The following is a 17,307-nucleotide window of genomic DNA, read 5'->3' on the forward strand; positions in this document are numbered from 1 at the left end:
AGCGCCGGGGCCAGCCTTCCCACATCTGTCTCTTCATTAGCAGAAAGGGGATGATGAACCTTATTTCACTCCTACACAGATTTGTAACAAAATGCCAAATTCTGTCAAAAGCTATCCAAATAAGCCACCATCTGTTCTCCTTGCTTCTGAATCCAGAATTATTGCCATTCTTGGAAACGCCCATTGCTTCATGTTTCTACCAGCGTAGCTCTACCTGCCTGTCACCCCTCACTTCTCTGCTCACCAAGGAGGGATACCTTTGTCAAAGCTGGCAGCCCCTCTGGACTCTCAGCCCTGGCATTGCGCTCCGTGGTTTGTCCTAGTCAGGAGTGGCCTGGCCCTCGGAGAGCGAGGCTATGGGTGGTCCCTCCCTCGGGCCTGGGCAGTTTAATACGCCGGGCAGCAGCCAAGGAGTTCCGGGTGGTCGCCGAGCCCTTGGAGCCAGCTTTGAACACGCTGGCAGGCAGTCCTGGCAGCTCCACAACCATCCAGCTGGGTCCTCTGGGGAAGAGGAGAGCTGTTGGGCTGCCACCCCTGACCCAAGCCCACTCAGGAATCCACACCCGCCCAATCCAAAGTGCACCTGGTCCTCGCCTTCCTGCCTGCCCCTGCCCCACATGGCAGAGAATAGGCTTTCTAAGATGTCGCGATCCCGTTCTGCTGCCCTTAATAAAATTGCTCTCCGGCACTGGTTTGGTCGTGTGGGTTTCTTCCTTCCTGGTGGTGGGCAGTGCCAGGGGCCTGTGCTCTCAGGGGATGAGAGGTGGGAGGGAGGGGACAGGTCCTGGGGCTCTGGTCTCCTGCAGCTTCTGCCTGTTCTCTCTCCCCACACCCAGCCTCCTAAAGAGGCGCACAGAGGTGTTCCCGCCTTCCCTGAGGGAGGCAGAAAAGGCTGGAAAGTCCAGACCATTGGGGCCTGCAGAGGGACCCCTTGGGTGTCTGGATTGAGGACAGCGCCTCTATAGAGGTCTGACAATTATGTTGGCAAACTTGTTGCAGCGATGTTGCTAACCTTTTTTGATATCAGAGGGATTATTCATTATGAATTTGTACCAACTGGACAAACAGTTAACCAAGTTTACTATTTGGAAGTGCTGAAAAGGCTGTGTGAAAAAGTTAGACGACCTGAACTTTTCACCAACAATTCATGGCTCTTGCATCACGACAATGCACCAGCTCACACGGCACTGTCTATGAGGGAGTTTTTAGCCAGTGAACAAATAACTGTATTGGAACACCCTCCCTACTCACCTGATCTGGCCCCCAATGACTTCTTTCTTTACCTGAATCAGATAAAGGCAATATTGAAAGGAAGACATTTTGATGACATTCAGGACATCAAGGGTAATATGACAGCTCTGATGGCCATTCCAGAAAGAGTTCTAAAATTCCTTGGAAGGGTGGACTAGGCGCTGGCGTCAGTGCATAGCTTCCCAATGGGAGTACTTCAAAGGGGACCGTAGTGATATTCAGTGATGAGGCATGTAGCACTGTTTCTAGGACCAGTTTGCGAACTCATCATATGCATCACTTCAGTCCTGTGGTCACCCCCAAAAGAGTGATAATCCCGTTTAGCAGAGAAGCAAACTGGCAGTCTTAATGAAGTTTAGGGAACTAATGAGGATGTGCCTGAGGGCGTGGGTAGGCCACATCCTGAAGGGTTCCAGCCAGAAAGCCGCCTGAGTCCCCAGGACAGTGGACTGCTAAGGCGCTGACTCAGCCCCGGGCCCTGACACTTCATTTTTCAGTCAGCCAAGTTCCCTGCCTGTAACTTGACATGAGCGGAGACCAAGCCTGCCCAGTCTGCCAGGCCTGCAGGTTTCTGGGAGGGAAACTTCCGGGAGTGTCATTTTACCAGGAAGCAAGGAGCAGACCCTTTGATCATCAGCCCAGGACTGTGCCACGTCCCATGACTTTATCCTCTGTGAAGCTCAGGACAATCCACGGGCACTATTATCCCCGTTTTTACAGAGGAGGAAACCGAGGTTCAGTGACAGCCAAGGGCACCTGGCCTGTGTTTTTACACAGTCTGGCTCCTGCTGCATTCCACCACTGGTCTCTTGGAGCCCAGACACAGGTCCAGTTCCCCCCTTCCCAAAGCCAGGGTCCCACACGACCCCCTCAACTTCCTGAATTCTGGAGCCATCATTCTAGCCTTCCTCCTGTATTCACTGTTCAACTCGAAATATGCACCTATTTGATTGATCCCTCCCTATGCCCACTGCAACCTGGCTTCTGTCACCCTCTGCCCCCTGAGGTTCCTCTGTCAAGGGCCTCAGGACTTCCTCAGGGCCAAGTCCATAGGCTGGTGGCTCTCAGCCCTGCTCTCACTTTATTCGCTTGGCAGCACCGCCGTGCCCCGCCCTGCAGGGCAGCCACCTGACCCAGTGGAAGGCAAAGCCAGAGATGGTCTGAGTTCTTCCTGCCCCTTCTGCATTAGCTTCCCCTTGCTTTCCTTGTGAAACACGGGGGAGTGGTACCAACCTGAGGAGCAGAGCTGAAGTTGGGACTTCAGCGTAGTGTCTGTCCTAAGCAGTACTTGATCAATGGCCAAGCTTGGGTGATTGGAAGTGGTTTTGCTTGCAGCTGGGTGCTCCTGGGGGCACCGTGCAGGCCTCCGAGAATCAGAGTGAGGCCCAGGGAGGGAAGTCATTTCCTTTGGAAAGCATTCCCCGACCCATCCTGGCTGGGTTAGGAACCCCCTTTCGCCCCACACTATGCTGTGTGTTCCTTTTCCCCACCCCATTGCCGCCTGGATCACACCATCTGTCCTTGTGTAGCAGACTGAGCTCCTTGCAGGCGGGGCTGTATGTGTCCCAGCACCCAGCCCTGGCCTGGCACAGAGCAGATGCTCCATATGTGACTGATGAATGGGTGGATAACAGAACCCCTTGCCTAAGCTACCCAGCAAACAGCAGTTTTGGCATAAGAAATACCCCCATCTCCTTGGTGGCTAGGACACCAGCCCAGCGCAATGGGCGCTGTGCTGCCTATGGCCCCCTGCCTTATCACCTGTCCTCCACTTGTGAGCTGGACCTCGCTCTCCTGATTATCCTCCCAGGCTGGCCATGCCCACCCTCTTCTCTCCACTATTAAATGAGTGCATGGTCCCTAGGGCTAGTCTGTTCCCTCAACTCTGTTCATCCCTCTTTCCCTCCCGGGGTGACAGCCACTCCCAGTTTCATCTAGCATCTGTGCAGCCCCCCAATCTCTTTCCTGTCCACCCATACCTCTATCCTGAACCTCAGAGACACATAGCCAGCTGCCTCTTCGTCAGAACCTAAGAACCTGCCTCAAAGGGAGGTGCCCCTGTGGCAACAAGCTGCCTTAAGACCACCCCGACCAGCACCGGCCAGAAGCCTGCAGGAGTGTGGCCAGACCCCAATGGACTGAGGCGAGGAGGCGTTGGTGAGGCAACAGGAGGGATCAAACAATGATTCCAGTTCACAGACATGCATGAAAGGAGGAAAGGGCCAGTGCCTGGAAGAGTCAAGGTCAAGGGAAGGTTAGAAGATAGAGCCAGAAAAGAGCGGACTGAAGCCACAGTCAAGGGTGGGGTTGTGGGTGGGTGGGGGCAGGGAGGAATGAGAGGACCCCCCCACTTTACCAACTTCAGAAAGCTACACATCCCTCAAGGCGGCATAGGCCAGGAGAGAGCTCTGTTGTCACCCAATTCCATGCCTGACCCAGTACATGGCAAATACATGAACAGGCAGCTTCAGACCCCTGCTATGTCCCTCCCACTTCTAGATCTGTAAAATGGGGACATTAGTGCCTGCGCATGGGCACTTACGTGAGACAAGAAGGACCATCTGCCTTTCCAACCTCCAGTGTAGGGCAGGACTCATGTGCTCCGGAGGACTCCCTACCCCCTTCCCCATCTGCTCTCTCCATCTCCTCATCCAAGCCACATGGACTCCAGACACAGGGCATCCACAGCACCAGGTCCATTTGGGCATCCAGGATCCCATTTCCACAGAAGACTTCCCTCGTGGAAAAGTTTAAATTCACTCCTCTGAGCTTGCAGGACCTCCTCAGATCTGTCCTCTAGGATGGCAAAGGGCTACTTACTTAAAACAGCTGACTTCTTTTTAAATAAAAATTGGGATTATAATATACCTCCGGAGCCAAAAGTAGCCCTGATGAGACATTCTTCTCCCCCAACCCCCCCCCCCCAAAGAAAACCTAAGCATGAACAAAACTAGACTGTGGAACTTGTTTTACGTATCTTTTCTGGAACAGTGACCTGCTTTGGGCCCCCAAAGGAGTTGCTTTATGTCCATTCTTGTGTCTGTGAAGGTTTTTCTGGACACAGTTTATAATTCACCAAGTTTACAAGACACCTTGTTTTATTAATACAGCGATCTCTCCCTACTACTCCCAAGCAAGGAAGATGCTTACATGGAAATGTGAAGGGCACCAAATGTTTGGCGGGCTCCAGGCCCAGATGTCACAGGCTGACCTGCCTGTAGCCAAGAGGGCTTGCTGAAGCTCTGGTTGCCATTCTGAGTCATGAGGACCTGGACATAGAGGTGACATTGTTCTGCCCAGGGAAGTCACAGAACCCATTCTAGGGCCTGGTCCTGGACTGTGCCAAAACTCAACCCTTGCCCCCTTCTTGAGCACTAAGGCATTCGTTCTTGGCTGTCAGGGTCACAGTGGGGAGGGTTCCAGGAAGGTTACCAGAGTGGCTTCCCCAGGAACCCCCTGCCCTGATCTCTTAGAGTCTATGTCATGGAGGGCACAGAGCTCCACGCCATCCTGGGCAAGCCGGGCCCGCAGTGTGGGAGCTGTGAGGACACGCAGTTCATGCAGCCGCTCCCAGGAGCAAGAAAAGGCGTCAGGGCCCTCACCACAGCCGCCTGCCGGAGGCACACTGGGGTAGCCTGGGTGGGCCATCAGCTCAGCTGTCAAGGAGTGGCCAGTGGGTGTACCTTCCAGGGCCCGAGCCAGTGCCCCTGACACGCGGTGAGCAGACATGTGCCGGCCGCAGGTACTCAGGCCCACGAAGGCATCGGTCCACCTGTGAATACCCAGGCATCAGAGGCAGGAATCGGCGGAACAGCAACGGGCAGGACTAGGCCGGGAGACTGGACGGATCTGGGGTAGAGAGGTGCGGCTGGGCGAAACCTGACTCCCTTCGAGGTTGAGAAACAGGGTTCAGCGGGCCAAGCAAATACCCAGCTGCACCCACTGGGACCCGGGCCGGGCAGAGGGAAGGGCACTGTGCGGTGGGTGGGGGGGTACCTTAGGCCACGGCCGGAGAAGGGGCCCACAGCCGCCCGGGCATCGCGCTCCACGGAACAGGCGAAAGCGCGCGCCGGGGCCTCCAGCCAAGCGCAGCCACCCACTCCGCGCTCTAGCGGCAGCCGTGTGAAGCGCACCCCGTGGTCCTGCAGCACCTCAGCGAACACCTGGCACACGCCTGCAGGCGGGGCGGAGTCAGTAAGGTGCACGTCCCCTCACCTGGGAGCATCTCCCAACCCACCTGGGCATACTGCCCCCCTGCCTGGGACCACCAACCCATGCACCTGGGAGCACATGCACGTGCTGGTGCCCGTCCACGTGAGTGGGGTTCCTGCCCAGTAACTCCCGGAAGCGGCCCAGCTGGGCCTCCAGCTCTTCCCGCACCTGAAAGGAGAGGACAATGGGCACCTCGAACATCCCGGAGCAGCTACCGAGGAAGACCCATCCCGGTGCTTCCGTGTGATTGCTCCAGTGTTGGAACCAGGGAAGCATCCAGCGCCTGCTCCGGCCCCTGATGGCGTCACGGTACCCTCGGGGCGGAGCCTTGGTAAGGGGGTATCCTCCCTGCAGCCGCACTTCCGCACCTGGGGCAAGGCCACATCTCCGGCCGCCACCGCCTCCCGGAATCCCATCTTGCCCAGGAAGAAGCCTTCAGGGCTGAGCAGCGATGAGGCACCGTGGCAGGCCGAACCCACCGGGCGGCCCTCGGACAGGTTGGCGTGGAGGCCCGTGGGGATTTGGTGCCTGCGGGGGGAACGCAATCAGGAGCACTAGGGGCCACGGGGCGGCGGCGCCCCTAGCCCGCCCTGACCCTATAAGGGGTCCCCTCACCTGCGGGCCAGCTCCGCCGCGCTCTCCGCCGCCGCGCCGTTGACCAGCAGGGACACGCTGGTGACAGCCCCAGCCAGGAAGGCCTCTACAATGCCCTCATTCCGCCGCGGGCAGTAACCAAAGTCATCCGCGGTGACCACCAGCTGTACGCGCGGCCAGGCCATTTCTGCCTCCGCCGGCTGCTGGACCAAGGGGAGTGGACTGACAGTCCAAGCCCGGCCCCTAAATGCAGCCCGAGGCCCCGCCCCGACGCGCCTGCACAGCGCCTTTGTTCTCGCCACCTAGCGGTCGGGCCATGGCCCTGCAACGACTCCGTATCTCCACACAGTGTGCTCCGCCCGTAACCAGACCACGGCTTGATTTACTGCAACGCGAACCTTTCAGTGACTGCAAAAATGATATTTAATATGAAAAATACAGAAAATAAAATCTCTCACCCTTTCCAGAGATCACCACTGTTAACTTATTGGGTAGTGTTTTTCCAGTATTTTCTCTAAGCAAATAGACACACCCAATTCTTCTTCTCCCTCACCCCAAAGTTTTTTGTGTTGTTTTGAGAAATAAATCAATGTTATCTCGTTCTTGTAATGTTTCATTTTTTTGATAGTGACTATGAACTTTTTCACGTTTTTATTAGTTCTTTACATTTCTTCTTTTTCAAATTGCCCATTAGTCTTTTGCTGATTTTTCTAAGAGGAGGCTTTTTTATGATTTGTAAAAACTCTAAACAATAAGAAAATGAAAGAAAACATGTAACACTAAGGGCTTTATTTGAGAAAGCATTAGCCCCTGCTTCCATCTCGTGAGCTCTGTGCCACGCTAACTTTTATATTCATAACCTCATTTCTTTCTCTGTGGTCCAGAGAAGCTTTCCCTACCCATGACTATACAAAGAGTCACATGTTTGATAGCCGGGGTTTTCATTATGATGTGGCTGTCTTCACTTTCCCATTGGAAGTGCAGTATGTCTGTCCAGCCTATGATGGTGGTAATGTCATTCCTGTTTACCAAGCTGTTTTATAGATGAAGAAACTGAGGTTCAGGTAACAAGTGTCTTGACCAAAGTGGCCCCTCCCAGGAGTAATGAAACTGGGACTGGCCTCTGAAACTCTGGGCCTGCATCTGGGTCTGCTTCAGTCCTCTAGGCCGTGGCTGCTCCCTAGGTCAGGGGCAGAGAGGACAGAGCCAAGCTTAATAATAACAAATAATACTTCTGTGGGGGCATTGTAAGAAGGGGAGGCCTCAAAGAGCCCTTCACCAAGCTCTTGACATAGGGACCATTGTGTTCAAACGTGATCATTAAATCACTGTTTTGTTCATACATGAGGTCAGACCTCAACTGTCTTTCTCCACTGGGAAGCTGATCCTGGAAAGTCCAGAGACCCTGTGTGTCAGAAAATTGGAAGGAGGAAATTGACATTGGGCCGGCCCGGTCACTCACGCAGTTGGAGCTCCGTGCTCCTAACGCCGAAGGTGGCTGGTTTGATTCCCACGTGGGCCAGTGGGCTGTCAACCACAAGGTTGCCGGTTGGACTTCTTGACTCCCACAGGGATGGTGGGCAGTGCCCCCTGCCACTAACAACGGCAACTGGACCTGGGGCTGAGCTGCGCCCTCCACAACTAAGATTGAAAGGACAACAACTTGACTTGGAAAAAGTCCTGGAAATACACACTGTTCCCCAATAAAGTGCTGTTCCCCTTTCCCAATAAAATCTTTAAAAGAAAGAAAGAAACAAATTACCATTTATTGAGCACCTATTCTAATACTACTAGTGGTACTAGAAATATTAGCGATTAGGGGCAAGCGCTTCAGTTTCTACCTGCAAGGAGCACCATCCGGTAGATAAGTAACAACATAGTGTGGCAGAATCTGGGATGGGGTTTGCGATCATTCTGTTGGAGATGGCGAGGCTTCTGTGAAGTCTTCTCCAAAGAGGTGAGAGGGGGGCTGCATGAGGAGTGTACCAGGCAGAGGGGAAAGGAAGGAGAGGAAGTAAAGATATACAGGGCTCTTATACGATGTCGATTTAATCTCCATACTCCCATGTGGAAGAACGCTCAACTCCATTTACAGAGGAGGAGCAGAGGATCAGAGAAATTGAGTCACACAAGCAGAAAACAGCAGAGCTAGGAATTGGAGCTAGGTCTGTAACTTAGAGCAAGGACTCTTTCCACTGCACTCAGGAAAACTTCAGAGGAGAGAGGGCTCAAGACAGACCCTGGGGTTGTCCATACTGGGCTAGGGGAGGCTACTGGGAAGGAGAAGACAGAGAGCAGGAGGCCCAGGACAACGTAGTGACCAGAGAGGAGCCCAGGAAGGTGCCTGTGTCACTAGAGGCGGCACTGGCTTTGTCCCTTAGGCTCCCTTCAGGGCAGATGTGGAGCGAGGATCAGAGTCTCAGCCTGGGGGCTCCTCCTGGAGGAGGTGGGGGCCGAGACACGGGTCAGCAATATTCCCCAACCCCGGCTCCCACTGAGAACGTGTAAGGGACTGAGCTGGACCAAATGGGGAAGGAGCCGATGTGGGCCCCTCCCCCGACCATTGTGTCGGGGGAGCTAGAGAACGAGCGGCCTGTTGCAAGCCAATCAGGACGCGGCATGCAAATGAGCAAGCGGGTGGACTTCGGGCAACCCCAGAACACAGTGTCCTCATCCTCCAGCGGCCGCTGATGGTACTATCTGGCTCCAGCGAGGCTTGGACTCTGGTGAGCGGGTGGACTCTGGGCCAGGGATGGACACCACGGGTCTGGGAGGAGAGAGGATCGGAGATGGTCAGAGACAGGATGCGGACGGTCTCGGGGACCCCACCCTTGAGTACTCTGGACGCAGATGGTATGCAAGAGACTCTGAGCAGAGGAAGAGCCACACACGTGAGGGACATGGGGTACCCCCGGGCCCCTGACGCAGTGTCCAACAGACAGACAGAGACTTGAACCCATGGCCTAGGGAGACCCTTATGCCATCTCCCCGCCCGGCACAGAGAGGAATCCACTGCTGAACTGCAGAACTGAAGAGAGAGGAGGTGGGTAGCAGGCCGAGCCACCCACAGCATGACCAGCTGCCGCCACCACTCCGGATACTTGGCGGATGACGAGGCCGGCCACACCACGTACTTGGCTCGGGTAAGTGGCTGGCAGGACCCAACTCTGAGGCCCACATCGTGTTCTTCACTAGTTCCAGCGCCTTGAATTACAGCCCCCTCTTTCTCGTTTCCTATTGACTTTCTCTCTGGGCTTGGAAGTGAGTCCTTATCTCCTTGACCACTCTTCTGACCCCCTGCTAGGCCCTAATCATCCTCACTTTCATTCTCTGTGTCCACCTGACCTCCAGTGGCTGGAGAGGTGCTTGGTGGACTGGGCCCCCAAGTGGGAGGATGGAGTCTACTCAGGGCCTGGGGCTCAAGTTGCAGAAGCATCCATGGAGCGTGCAGGGCTCAGGACCACAGGTGGTCTGTGCAGTGGAGCAGGGCTGGCCTGCTCTACAGACAGAAGGAGCCCAGGTGGGACTCAGAAAGATTTTGTGATTACCCACTCATGCCCAGTAAGAGGGCAGAAGCAGGCTTTTAGACTCCCTGGCCTGGGCTTGTGTACATGAAATGTATGTGTCAGGGAAGTTAAGTTTCAGGGCGCTAAATAGATCCCCTTTGCAGAAGAGGAAACTGGACCTCAAGAGGGACCATCGTGCCCAGAATCACACAGCCTCAAGGTGGCAGAGCTATGGTCTGCCTGACTCCAAAACAGAGTTCCTTCCACTGCCCTCTACCCACCCAGTTCCTTGTACCCTAGGAGGACCCCAGGGACCCCTCCTCCTGTGGGGACGTTCTGGCCCACTATGACATGTCTGTCTGCTCAGGTGCAGCCACCTAAGAAGCCAGCATTCCCAGAAATGAGGCAAGCCTCCAAGCTGGGCCACATGCCACACCCACCATCAAAGAACAGCCCCAGCTCAGCGCTCCACGGGCACCACCGAAACTCGAGGGACCCTCGGCCCTTTGGTAGATTCCTGGATTTCCTTGTCAAGGGCCAGGTGCTGGACAGCCTACAGACGGTGGTGGATAAGGCAACTGAGCGCATAGCCACCATGAAGACAGAGGCTGGGGTGCCACTGGTGGAGGTGCAGGACCCAGTGGAGGTGCCAGCAGGTGGGCGGCGGGTTCGTACCAGGCCCAGCCTCAGTACCGTGCACCGACACCGTGTCCGGCCCAGCCTCTGCACTGGGAACCCCAACAACTACCCATCCTGTTCCAGCTCCATGTCCGATTCCCATAGCAACTTCACAGCTGGCTGGCACGGCTCCCATAGCCGGGACAGCGACCTGGGCTATCACGGTTTGGGCCCACTGCCACCCATGAAGGACAAACTCCTGCAGGAGAAGAGCCTCAAACGACTGTTGCAGCTGGAGAACAGAGGGGTGAGATCTGGGGCCATCACCTGGGGTGGTTAGGATGGCGCTCATCCCAGAACACAGGGCCAGGGCCAAGCCTGGCTTAGCTGCTCCTGGATGCCTCTGAGATTCCCCTTCTCTCTACAGAAAAGCCTGGGGCAGTTCTGCTCACAGCGGGACTCTCTGCTGTGGGACTCAATGGGCAGCCAATCCAGCAGCCAGTGGACCCCGGAGCATCCCCTTTTGGGGTTCTCAGGCCTGCTGGGCTCAAGCTTGGGCACCCCTGAAGCATCAGAGCTGGGGCCTGGAGAGCGGGAGCTGATGTTCCTCAAGCGAGAGTTCAACCAGGAGATCAAGTCCTTGCTGAGCCAGCCAACGTCCTTCGACCTGCCTGGCTACTGTTCTCTCCGAGAGCCCCATCGGACCCTGGACTTCCTGGCTGAGCACCACCTCTTCCCTGCCCTACAGAGAGTGGTCAGCCAGGCTGTGGACAAGCTTAGTGGCGCCCGCCGCCACAATGGCTGCCCTCTCTTTCCGTCAGAATGGGAGCCCACCACAAAGCCGAACTTGAACTCTGATTCGAACTCAGAAGTCACACCTGACTCCAAGGGGGTCACAACTGATGAAGGGGAGGAGCGCTATGATTACCCGCTCCCCACCACTGCCTCCAGCCTCAAGATGGTTCACAAAAAGAGCACCAAGTCCAGAGGATGGGACAAGCCAAAGGAAGAGGGTTCTTCCATGTCTAGTGACAAAGAGGCCACCAGAATCAGGCTTAAGGTGATACCTACAGAAAAGCCCAAGATCCCCTCATCCCATTCCCGGCAGGAGGCACCTGACCAGGACCCTAAAGTACAGAGACCACCCATGTCCACTTCTGGGACCCTGAGCTCCAACCAGAGGGCCCGGCCCTGGCGGAGACTACACCTCACACTGCCTGCCCCTGGGATCAAGGTGGAGGTGCCCTTAAGCCAGACTCGCCTCACCCAGGTCCCAGCTCCACATGCCTCCCCCTGCCTTCTCTCCTCCCACCACCTCCCTGTGTTTTCACCACTCACCTCCTTGGTAAGAAGCTTCTCCCCATCTCTCACTTCACTGCATCCGAAGATGAGCTCCTCAAAGGGACGAGGGCTGAGGGATTTAGGGGCAGGTTTGCAGGGAAACGGCTCCGTCAGCCACCATTCCTAGTGGCCACTGTCACTGGCAGGTGCCCATAGCTCAGGCCTCTTGCGCTGCACTGTGGAAACTGTCTGAGCAGGGGACAAGCTGTTGAGGGACCAGGAACCCTGGCCTAGCTACTGCCAGGCATTGTCAAAGATGAATAAAGACTATTTTTAATTTGGGGTATTTTTTAACATTTGCACATGAATCTCGGAGACCCTCCCAGGTGGGAAGGGTCCTGTCCCTTGTGGACAGCAGCCTGATTCCAGAGTGGGGCGCTGCATCCTAGGTCTAGCATCTTCTGATTCTGCTGCCTAGGACAGGGCTCCACTGTGTATACCCTGATGACAGGGAGTTACCCAGGATGGGTATGGAGAAGATGTAGGTGGCTTAACCCTGGTGGGTCTCCAGCACTGCCCCCCACCCTCCTCTTACCCATCAAGGCCCAGGCATGCTTCCCTCCTCTGAACCCTGGCCCGGGTGAGGGCTTGCTAGAGCTCAGGTTGTCCAAACTCGAGTTTGGCTGACATTGTCACTGTAGTCACTGGCCTTGCCTTGGGCCTGACTGGTATGGTTGGCGTGATGATGGTGTGGTCAGAGTGAGGGTTACCTGCCATGCAGGACCTCTGCTCAGCTATTGAGCAAGACAGCAGAGCAGATGTGTCGAGGCCGTACCTTAAGTGTGAAAGGTGTGATGTCCATGTGGGTGACATGGGGGGTGCTCTGGCTGTGAGGTGCATCATCCCAGGGCAGCAGGAGTGGCATGACATGTCTCCCTTTCCCTTCCCGGCTGCTGCACAGAACCCAGGTCACATGTTCACGAAGAAGAAGCCACTGCCCTCCATCGCATCCGAGTCCACTGTGTCCCACTTCAATCCCAGGTATGAGGAGCTTGTCAACTACTTCATGGAGCAGGCTGTCTCCTTGCTTGTCAGTAAGTATAAGTTTGAGAAGAACCTCACCAAGCAGCTCGGCTTCATCTCCTTCCCTGTCACTGAGGCACTAATGGACCTCTTCCTGGGCTTCAAGAAGGTGAAGGGCTCCCATATCCGCCTGTCCTCGAAGGTTGATTGGAGCTGCCTGCTGCACAAGCTGCAGGAGGCCCAGTGGGCCGGGAAGGAATCCCGGCCAGTGTCTCAGCCCATGTCCCTGAAGGACTCCCATTGCAAGGCCTCCAGGCACACTGCCTCCCACAGTGGCACTACCCACCACAGCACCTCCCAGCACAGCACGGAGTCCCCCTCCACAATGCCCAAGCCAGCCACTGTCGTGGATCAGGAGGTGGCTGCAGAGCCCTGCCTCCACACTGAGTCGCTGGGCCCCCAGCTGTCCACCCCTCAGGAAAACAGTACAGCTGAGGAAGCAATGGACACGGGCGAGAGCCCGAGCAGTGAGAATGAGGACGAAGAGACTACAGCTTCTTTGGGGGTGAGAAACCCAGAGCCCCCCCAAGCCTCAAGGGGAGGCAGTGGCTGTGTGCCACTCAGCACACAGCCCTGGAGGCCCCCAACGAGGTCTCCTAAGCCACATTGAGCACTGGATTCCCTCTTCCTCCTGCTGCTCCATAGTAATGCTGCCCACCCAGCCAGCCCCTGCCCTGAGCAGAGGTCAGAATGGGCTAGATGCCCATGAGGAGCTCTGCTCAGCCTCTCAGGGAAGCCAACAGGAGAAATAAAGCAATTTTTTTTTCTGGTAATTTCAGCCTCCCTTCCATGCTCCTGCCCTTGAGTGCCAACTCCAGCGGGCCAGGCCTGGCTACAGCCGGCCTTCATGACAGCTGGCAGTGCTCTGACCCCCGTGAACTCAGATGCTGTGTTGAACACAAGTCCCTGGCTTGTGGCTCTTCTCCACTCCAGTCTGCATCTTCCTGGATCTTCAAGCCTCTCAGGGCTCATGGTCCCCCTCTGTCATGGCCTTTGTACATCATGACTCCTGCTTCCAGAGGGCTCCTCCTCTTCCAGGGCAGCTTCGTCTTCTCTGTGGCATGCCACACCCTCATGTTCTGACTGAAGAACCACCTTCTTCTGCTGCTCCCATGGCCACCTGTCTTCCTAATTTGTATTTCTCACCTTCAACTCCTGAATCTGGAGGTTCCATGCCAGGTCACATGGGGGCTGCTGGTCGGCCAAGCTATGGATTGGCTGCCTCAGGCTGGCCACGTGACTACTTCTGCAGTGGCCCTGAGCTCTCTCTAGAAGGGTCTGTGGGCATGGTGGGTCTCTTCTTCAGTGTTCTCCTGGGGCTTCTGGCCTTCCTGTGCCACCCGCTCAGCACCCTCCTTCCTTCTGCCTTCCTCGGGCAGCCTGTTTGCTCCTCTGTTCAGGCATCTTCATCCAGGGATCAGCTCAACCTCTTCCCCCACCACCCTTTCCTATGACTGAGAGAACATGTGAAGATTCTCCACACTGCTTCATTGTGCAGGCTGCCATTGCAGGGAGCCTGGGGGGTTTCTCATGCCTCCCCCTGAAGCCCACCCGGGTGCAGAGAGGACAGGCCTGCTCCTATAGTCCGACCATGCTCAGTGGCCCACACAGGTGAGGACACAGCAAACTGTAGAGCTTCCTCTGGAGCCAGGCAGGGTGGACCTTCCACACCCTACCCACACCCTGCAATTCGGGAAGGAGAACTTGCTCCGCTGCTAGTCAGAGGGACCAGGGTCCTAAGGTGGCGGGGGAGTGAGGGACGGGGACGCATTTTTCTACAGAGCTCTTTTGGCAATAATCTTTTTTCTTTTTCTTTTTTAACTTTTATTTATTTTTTAAGTGTGTTTTTCCAGGACCCATTAGCTTCAAGTCAAGTAGTTGTTTCAATCTAGTTATGGAGGGTGCAGCTCTCATGGCCCATGTGGGGATTGAACCGGTGACCTTGTTAAGAGCACTGCGCTCTAACCAACTGAGCTAACCGGCCACCCCAAGAATCTTTTAAGGCACATGCTCAGCTCATAAAGACCCATTCACTGAAGGACATCCACTGCCGTCACCACTGCAGTGTAGGGTGACAACAGCCGTTTTCATACCTTGTTGCCATAACATTTGGCCACAGTTGCTCGGCCCTAGTGGTGCATCCTAATCCAACTCAGGCCAGCCAAGTTCTTTCCCAGGAGCATGCAACTGGGATGCACTGAGAGATTCTGGTTCAGTTTGCACTGATGGCTGAAGACAAGCATGGATGGTGTGAAGCAGCCATCTTCCACCCCTCTTTAGAGAGGCAAGAAATTCTAATGGCAGAAAGCAGCCAACAAGGGGAGCCCAAAGGCTCTGAGACAGCAGCTGCTGTGATGCCCACCAGCTTCCCAGGTCCCAGTGCCAAGTCCTCAAAGGAGAATTGAACATATCCCCACCCCAGCCTCAAAGGCACATGTCTAGGAACTGTCCTTAGAGAGGGAGCAGCCCCTTTGGGAACCTCTGGAACATGGTACTAGAGACATCTGATCTTAGCTCCTGTTTCAGGCATCTGTTGCTGTGGGGGAAACCACTCTGATACTTAAGTGGCTTCAAACCATTTGCCATGATGTTGGGGTTTGACAACTGGCAGAGGTATAGGCAGAGTGGCTCATGTGGCTGCTTTCAGCTGGGGGCTGGGTTGAGGCTAGAACATTCCACATGGCTTCTCCTTCTCCAGGGTCTCTTTCCACATGGCCCTGGCCATTCATTTGTCTAATTTGCACTTCCTTATAGCATGGGCAGGGTGCACCTGCTGGCTTCCAAGAGGGAGGAAGCAAGAACCACTGCTGCTCTTGCAGCCTTTGCCCAGACAGAAGTCCCAAAATAGCACTTCAGCAGTGTTCTCTTGGTCAAATGAATTGCAATGCCTGCCCCGATTCAAGGGGAGGAGAAGTGGACTTGTCTTGCTGAGAAAAGCAGCTTGCGCTGACCAGGATGGGAGGAATTGTTACTGGCCATATTCAGAACCTAGCTACCCTTCCCTCCCATAGCTGATTGTACCTTGAGCAGTCCCTGGAACCAAGTCGAGCTGAAGACAAACTGTGGCCGGATTGTGAAGGGCCCTGGAGATGCCATAATTGGCCCTGAGCATCTGCCTATAGGATGAGCTGGGGAAAGTGCTCTGTAGGGGAGGCAGGAAAAAGGAACAGCTAGGAGAAACCACGAGACCCCGAGAGAATTGAGGAAGAGCCACGTTGGCTTCCCCTACTCCAGTTTTGGGGTGTAGGAATCCTTTCTTTGCCTATCAAGGAGACTACTTGCATTGTCTTCACCATCCTGTGGTCCTATGTGCAGTGGGAAGCTGTTGGTGACTTTCAGCAGGTGCCTGCCATGATCTGATTTATGCTTTGTAAGGCATAAGTCACTTTCCTGTGCAGAAAATGTCTTGGAGAGGCCCAAGTATCAGAAATCTGTTAGGGAAATCTGTTAGGAAGTGGTGGTAGCTATCCGGAGGGGAGATGAGGTGGTTTCGATTAGGGTGGTTATGGGGGACACAGGAGAGAAGCCTCACAATTTGTTTTGGAGTCAGAGCCATCAAGGCGTTTAGATTAGATGTGAGGAGTAAAGAGAGGAATCAGATGAATCCCAAGTTTTGGACTTAAGCAGCTGGTGACTGGGAAAGGAGCAGTTTGAGAGGGAGATCGGAAATTCTGCTTTAGATATATTAAGTTTGAGATGTTTGTTAGTATGTCCAACAGGACACGTCCATTGCTTCCCAGATTATAACTAACCCATCGAACCTGAATTGGAGGCCCCTCAAGTGTAGGGTCTGCCAAATTCAAGGCAAATCTTTAGCAATTTAGACACTCTAAGTGCTGGAAAGATCAAGGTGACCTTATATAATGAAAAGTAAAAACAACATTAAACACGAACACCCCAAAATAACATGTTGCTGTAATTAAAATGACTCTACTCAGGATTTTCTGAATGTAAAATTCTGGATGAGTTAATTAAATGTGAACTTTTCTCCCTGCTTTGTTACTGCCACAAGTGCATGGGTAGTCAGCCTATTGAGTAATGTAGCCCGGAGCCAGTTCCCACTTGGCCCCAGCATAGGGCTTGGAGTGAAGTCAACATAAGAATGTTCCACGAATGAATAAATAAACAGTGGTGTAAGTTTCCCACCCTTGAAGACTTAGCTGACAGCCCTCTGAGAAGGCAGTGAGACTGGAAGCTGCAGTCACCCAGTCTTGGTTCATACAGTCACTTGGTCTCCCAGGCAGGGCTCTTAGTTTCCTAAAACAGCTTTGGGGCTTTCTTCTGAAAACAAGCTAGTATCCTCAACAACACAGCTCCCTGCTGCCATCTGCTGCCCAATAGCCATAGTGCCATGGAAGAAGTCAGTAAGTGGCCACGGGAATTTAGAAACCCTAGGGTCCAGGGACTGAGATGACCCAATGTCAGAGAGGAGGCAATGACCGAGTGACGAGGGGATTAGTTAATCCCGGGGTCCAGGAACTGAAGGACCAGGTGGTTCAGTATCTGAGATCTGTCGACCTTGTGACCACAAACTCTAGCGGTCGAGCAACCTCAAAACCGTGCAGATGCGGATCTAGGGTCGGAGGGGACAGATGACCATGATCGAGGGCTCGGGGATCTATGATGAAGGAGCTTGGTGAACAGGAGCTCAGCGGCCGCTGGGTGGGGTGTCCTTCCTTACCACGGCTCCCGGGCGGCTCTCCTACAGCTTGGCGCCGCATCAGCCTTCCTTTGGTATTCATTGGTGAGTCCTTGGAAGCGT

At 54.7% G+C, this 17,307-nt stretch overlaps 2 protein-coding genes across 2 annotated transcripts; one reads left to right on the forward strand and one right to left on the reverse strand.

Annotated features, from left to right (window-relative positions):
• Positions 1 to 4,331: 4,331 nt before the first annotated feature.
• YDJC (YdjC chitooligosaccharide deacetylase homolog) lies at positions 4,332 to 6,320 on the reverse strand. Its single transcript, XM_019710163.3, has 5 exons — positions 6,079 to 6,320; positions 5,832 to 5,991; positions 5,532 to 5,631; positions 5,248 to 5,425; positions 4,332 to 5,023 (listed from the first exon to the last, which is right to left on the reverse strand). Exons 1-5 carry the CDS (start codon positions 6,240 to 6,242, stop codon positions 4,654 to 4,656), a joined length of 972 nt encoding a protein of 323 aa, XP_019565722.3. The 5' UTR covers positions 6,243 to 6,320; the 3' UTR covers positions 4,332 to 4,653.
• Positions 6,321 to 8,344: 2,024 nt separating this feature from the next.
• Positions 8,345 to 13,820, forward strand: CCDC116 (coiled-coil domain containing 116). Its single transcript, XM_019757688.3, has 4 exons — positions 8,345 to 9,200; positions 9,931 to 10,488; positions 10,609 to 11,241; positions 12,424 to 13,820. The coding sequence occupies exons 1-4, from the start codon at positions 9,129 to 9,131 to the stop codon at positions 13,153 to 13,155; spliced, it is 1,995 nt and encodes a 664-aa protein (XP_019613247.3). The 5' UTR covers positions 8,345 to 9,128; the 3' UTR covers positions 13,156 to 13,820.
• The last annotated feature ends 3,487 nt before the right edge of the window (positions 13,821 to 17,307 follow it).

The sequence above is a fragment of the Rhinolophus sinicus genome, chromosome 9 (assembly GCF_057876585.1).
Source record: "Rhinolophus sinicus isolate RSI-liver-muscle chromosome 9, RSI-T2T, whole genome shotgun sequence".
NCBI classification, from domain to species: domain Eukaryota; kingdom Metazoa; phylum Chordata; class Mammalia; order Chiroptera; family Rhinolophidae; genus Rhinolophus; species Rhinolophus sinicus.

Bases quoted from the DNA above. Each gene is read 5' to 3' on its own strand.
- YDJC (XM_019710163.3), bottom strand. From the start codon at position 6,242: ATGGCCTGGCCGCGCGTACAGCTGGTGGTCACCGCGGATGACTTTGGT. The intron at 5,632-5,831 runs GTGCGGAAGTGC...CTCTCCTTTCAG, and splicing joins GAGATGTGGCCTTGCCCCAG to GTGCGGGAAGAGCTGGAGGC. The intron at 5,426-5,531 runs GTGCATGGGTTG...CCCCGCCTGCAG, and splicing joins GCACGTGCATGTGCTCCCAG to GCGTGTGCCAGGTGTTCGCT.
- CCDC116 (XM_019757688.3), top strand. From the start codon at position 9,129: ATGACCAGCTGCCGCCACCACTCCGGATACTTGGCGGATGACGAGGCC. The intron at 9,201-9,930 runs GTAAGTGGCTGG...CTGTCTGCTCAG, and splicing joins ACACCACGTACTTGGCTCGG to GTGCAGCCACCTAAGAAGCC. The intron at 11,242-12,423 runs GTGATACCTACA...GCTGCTGCACAG, and splicing joins CCACCAGAATCAGGCTTAAG to AACCCAGGTCACATGTTCAC.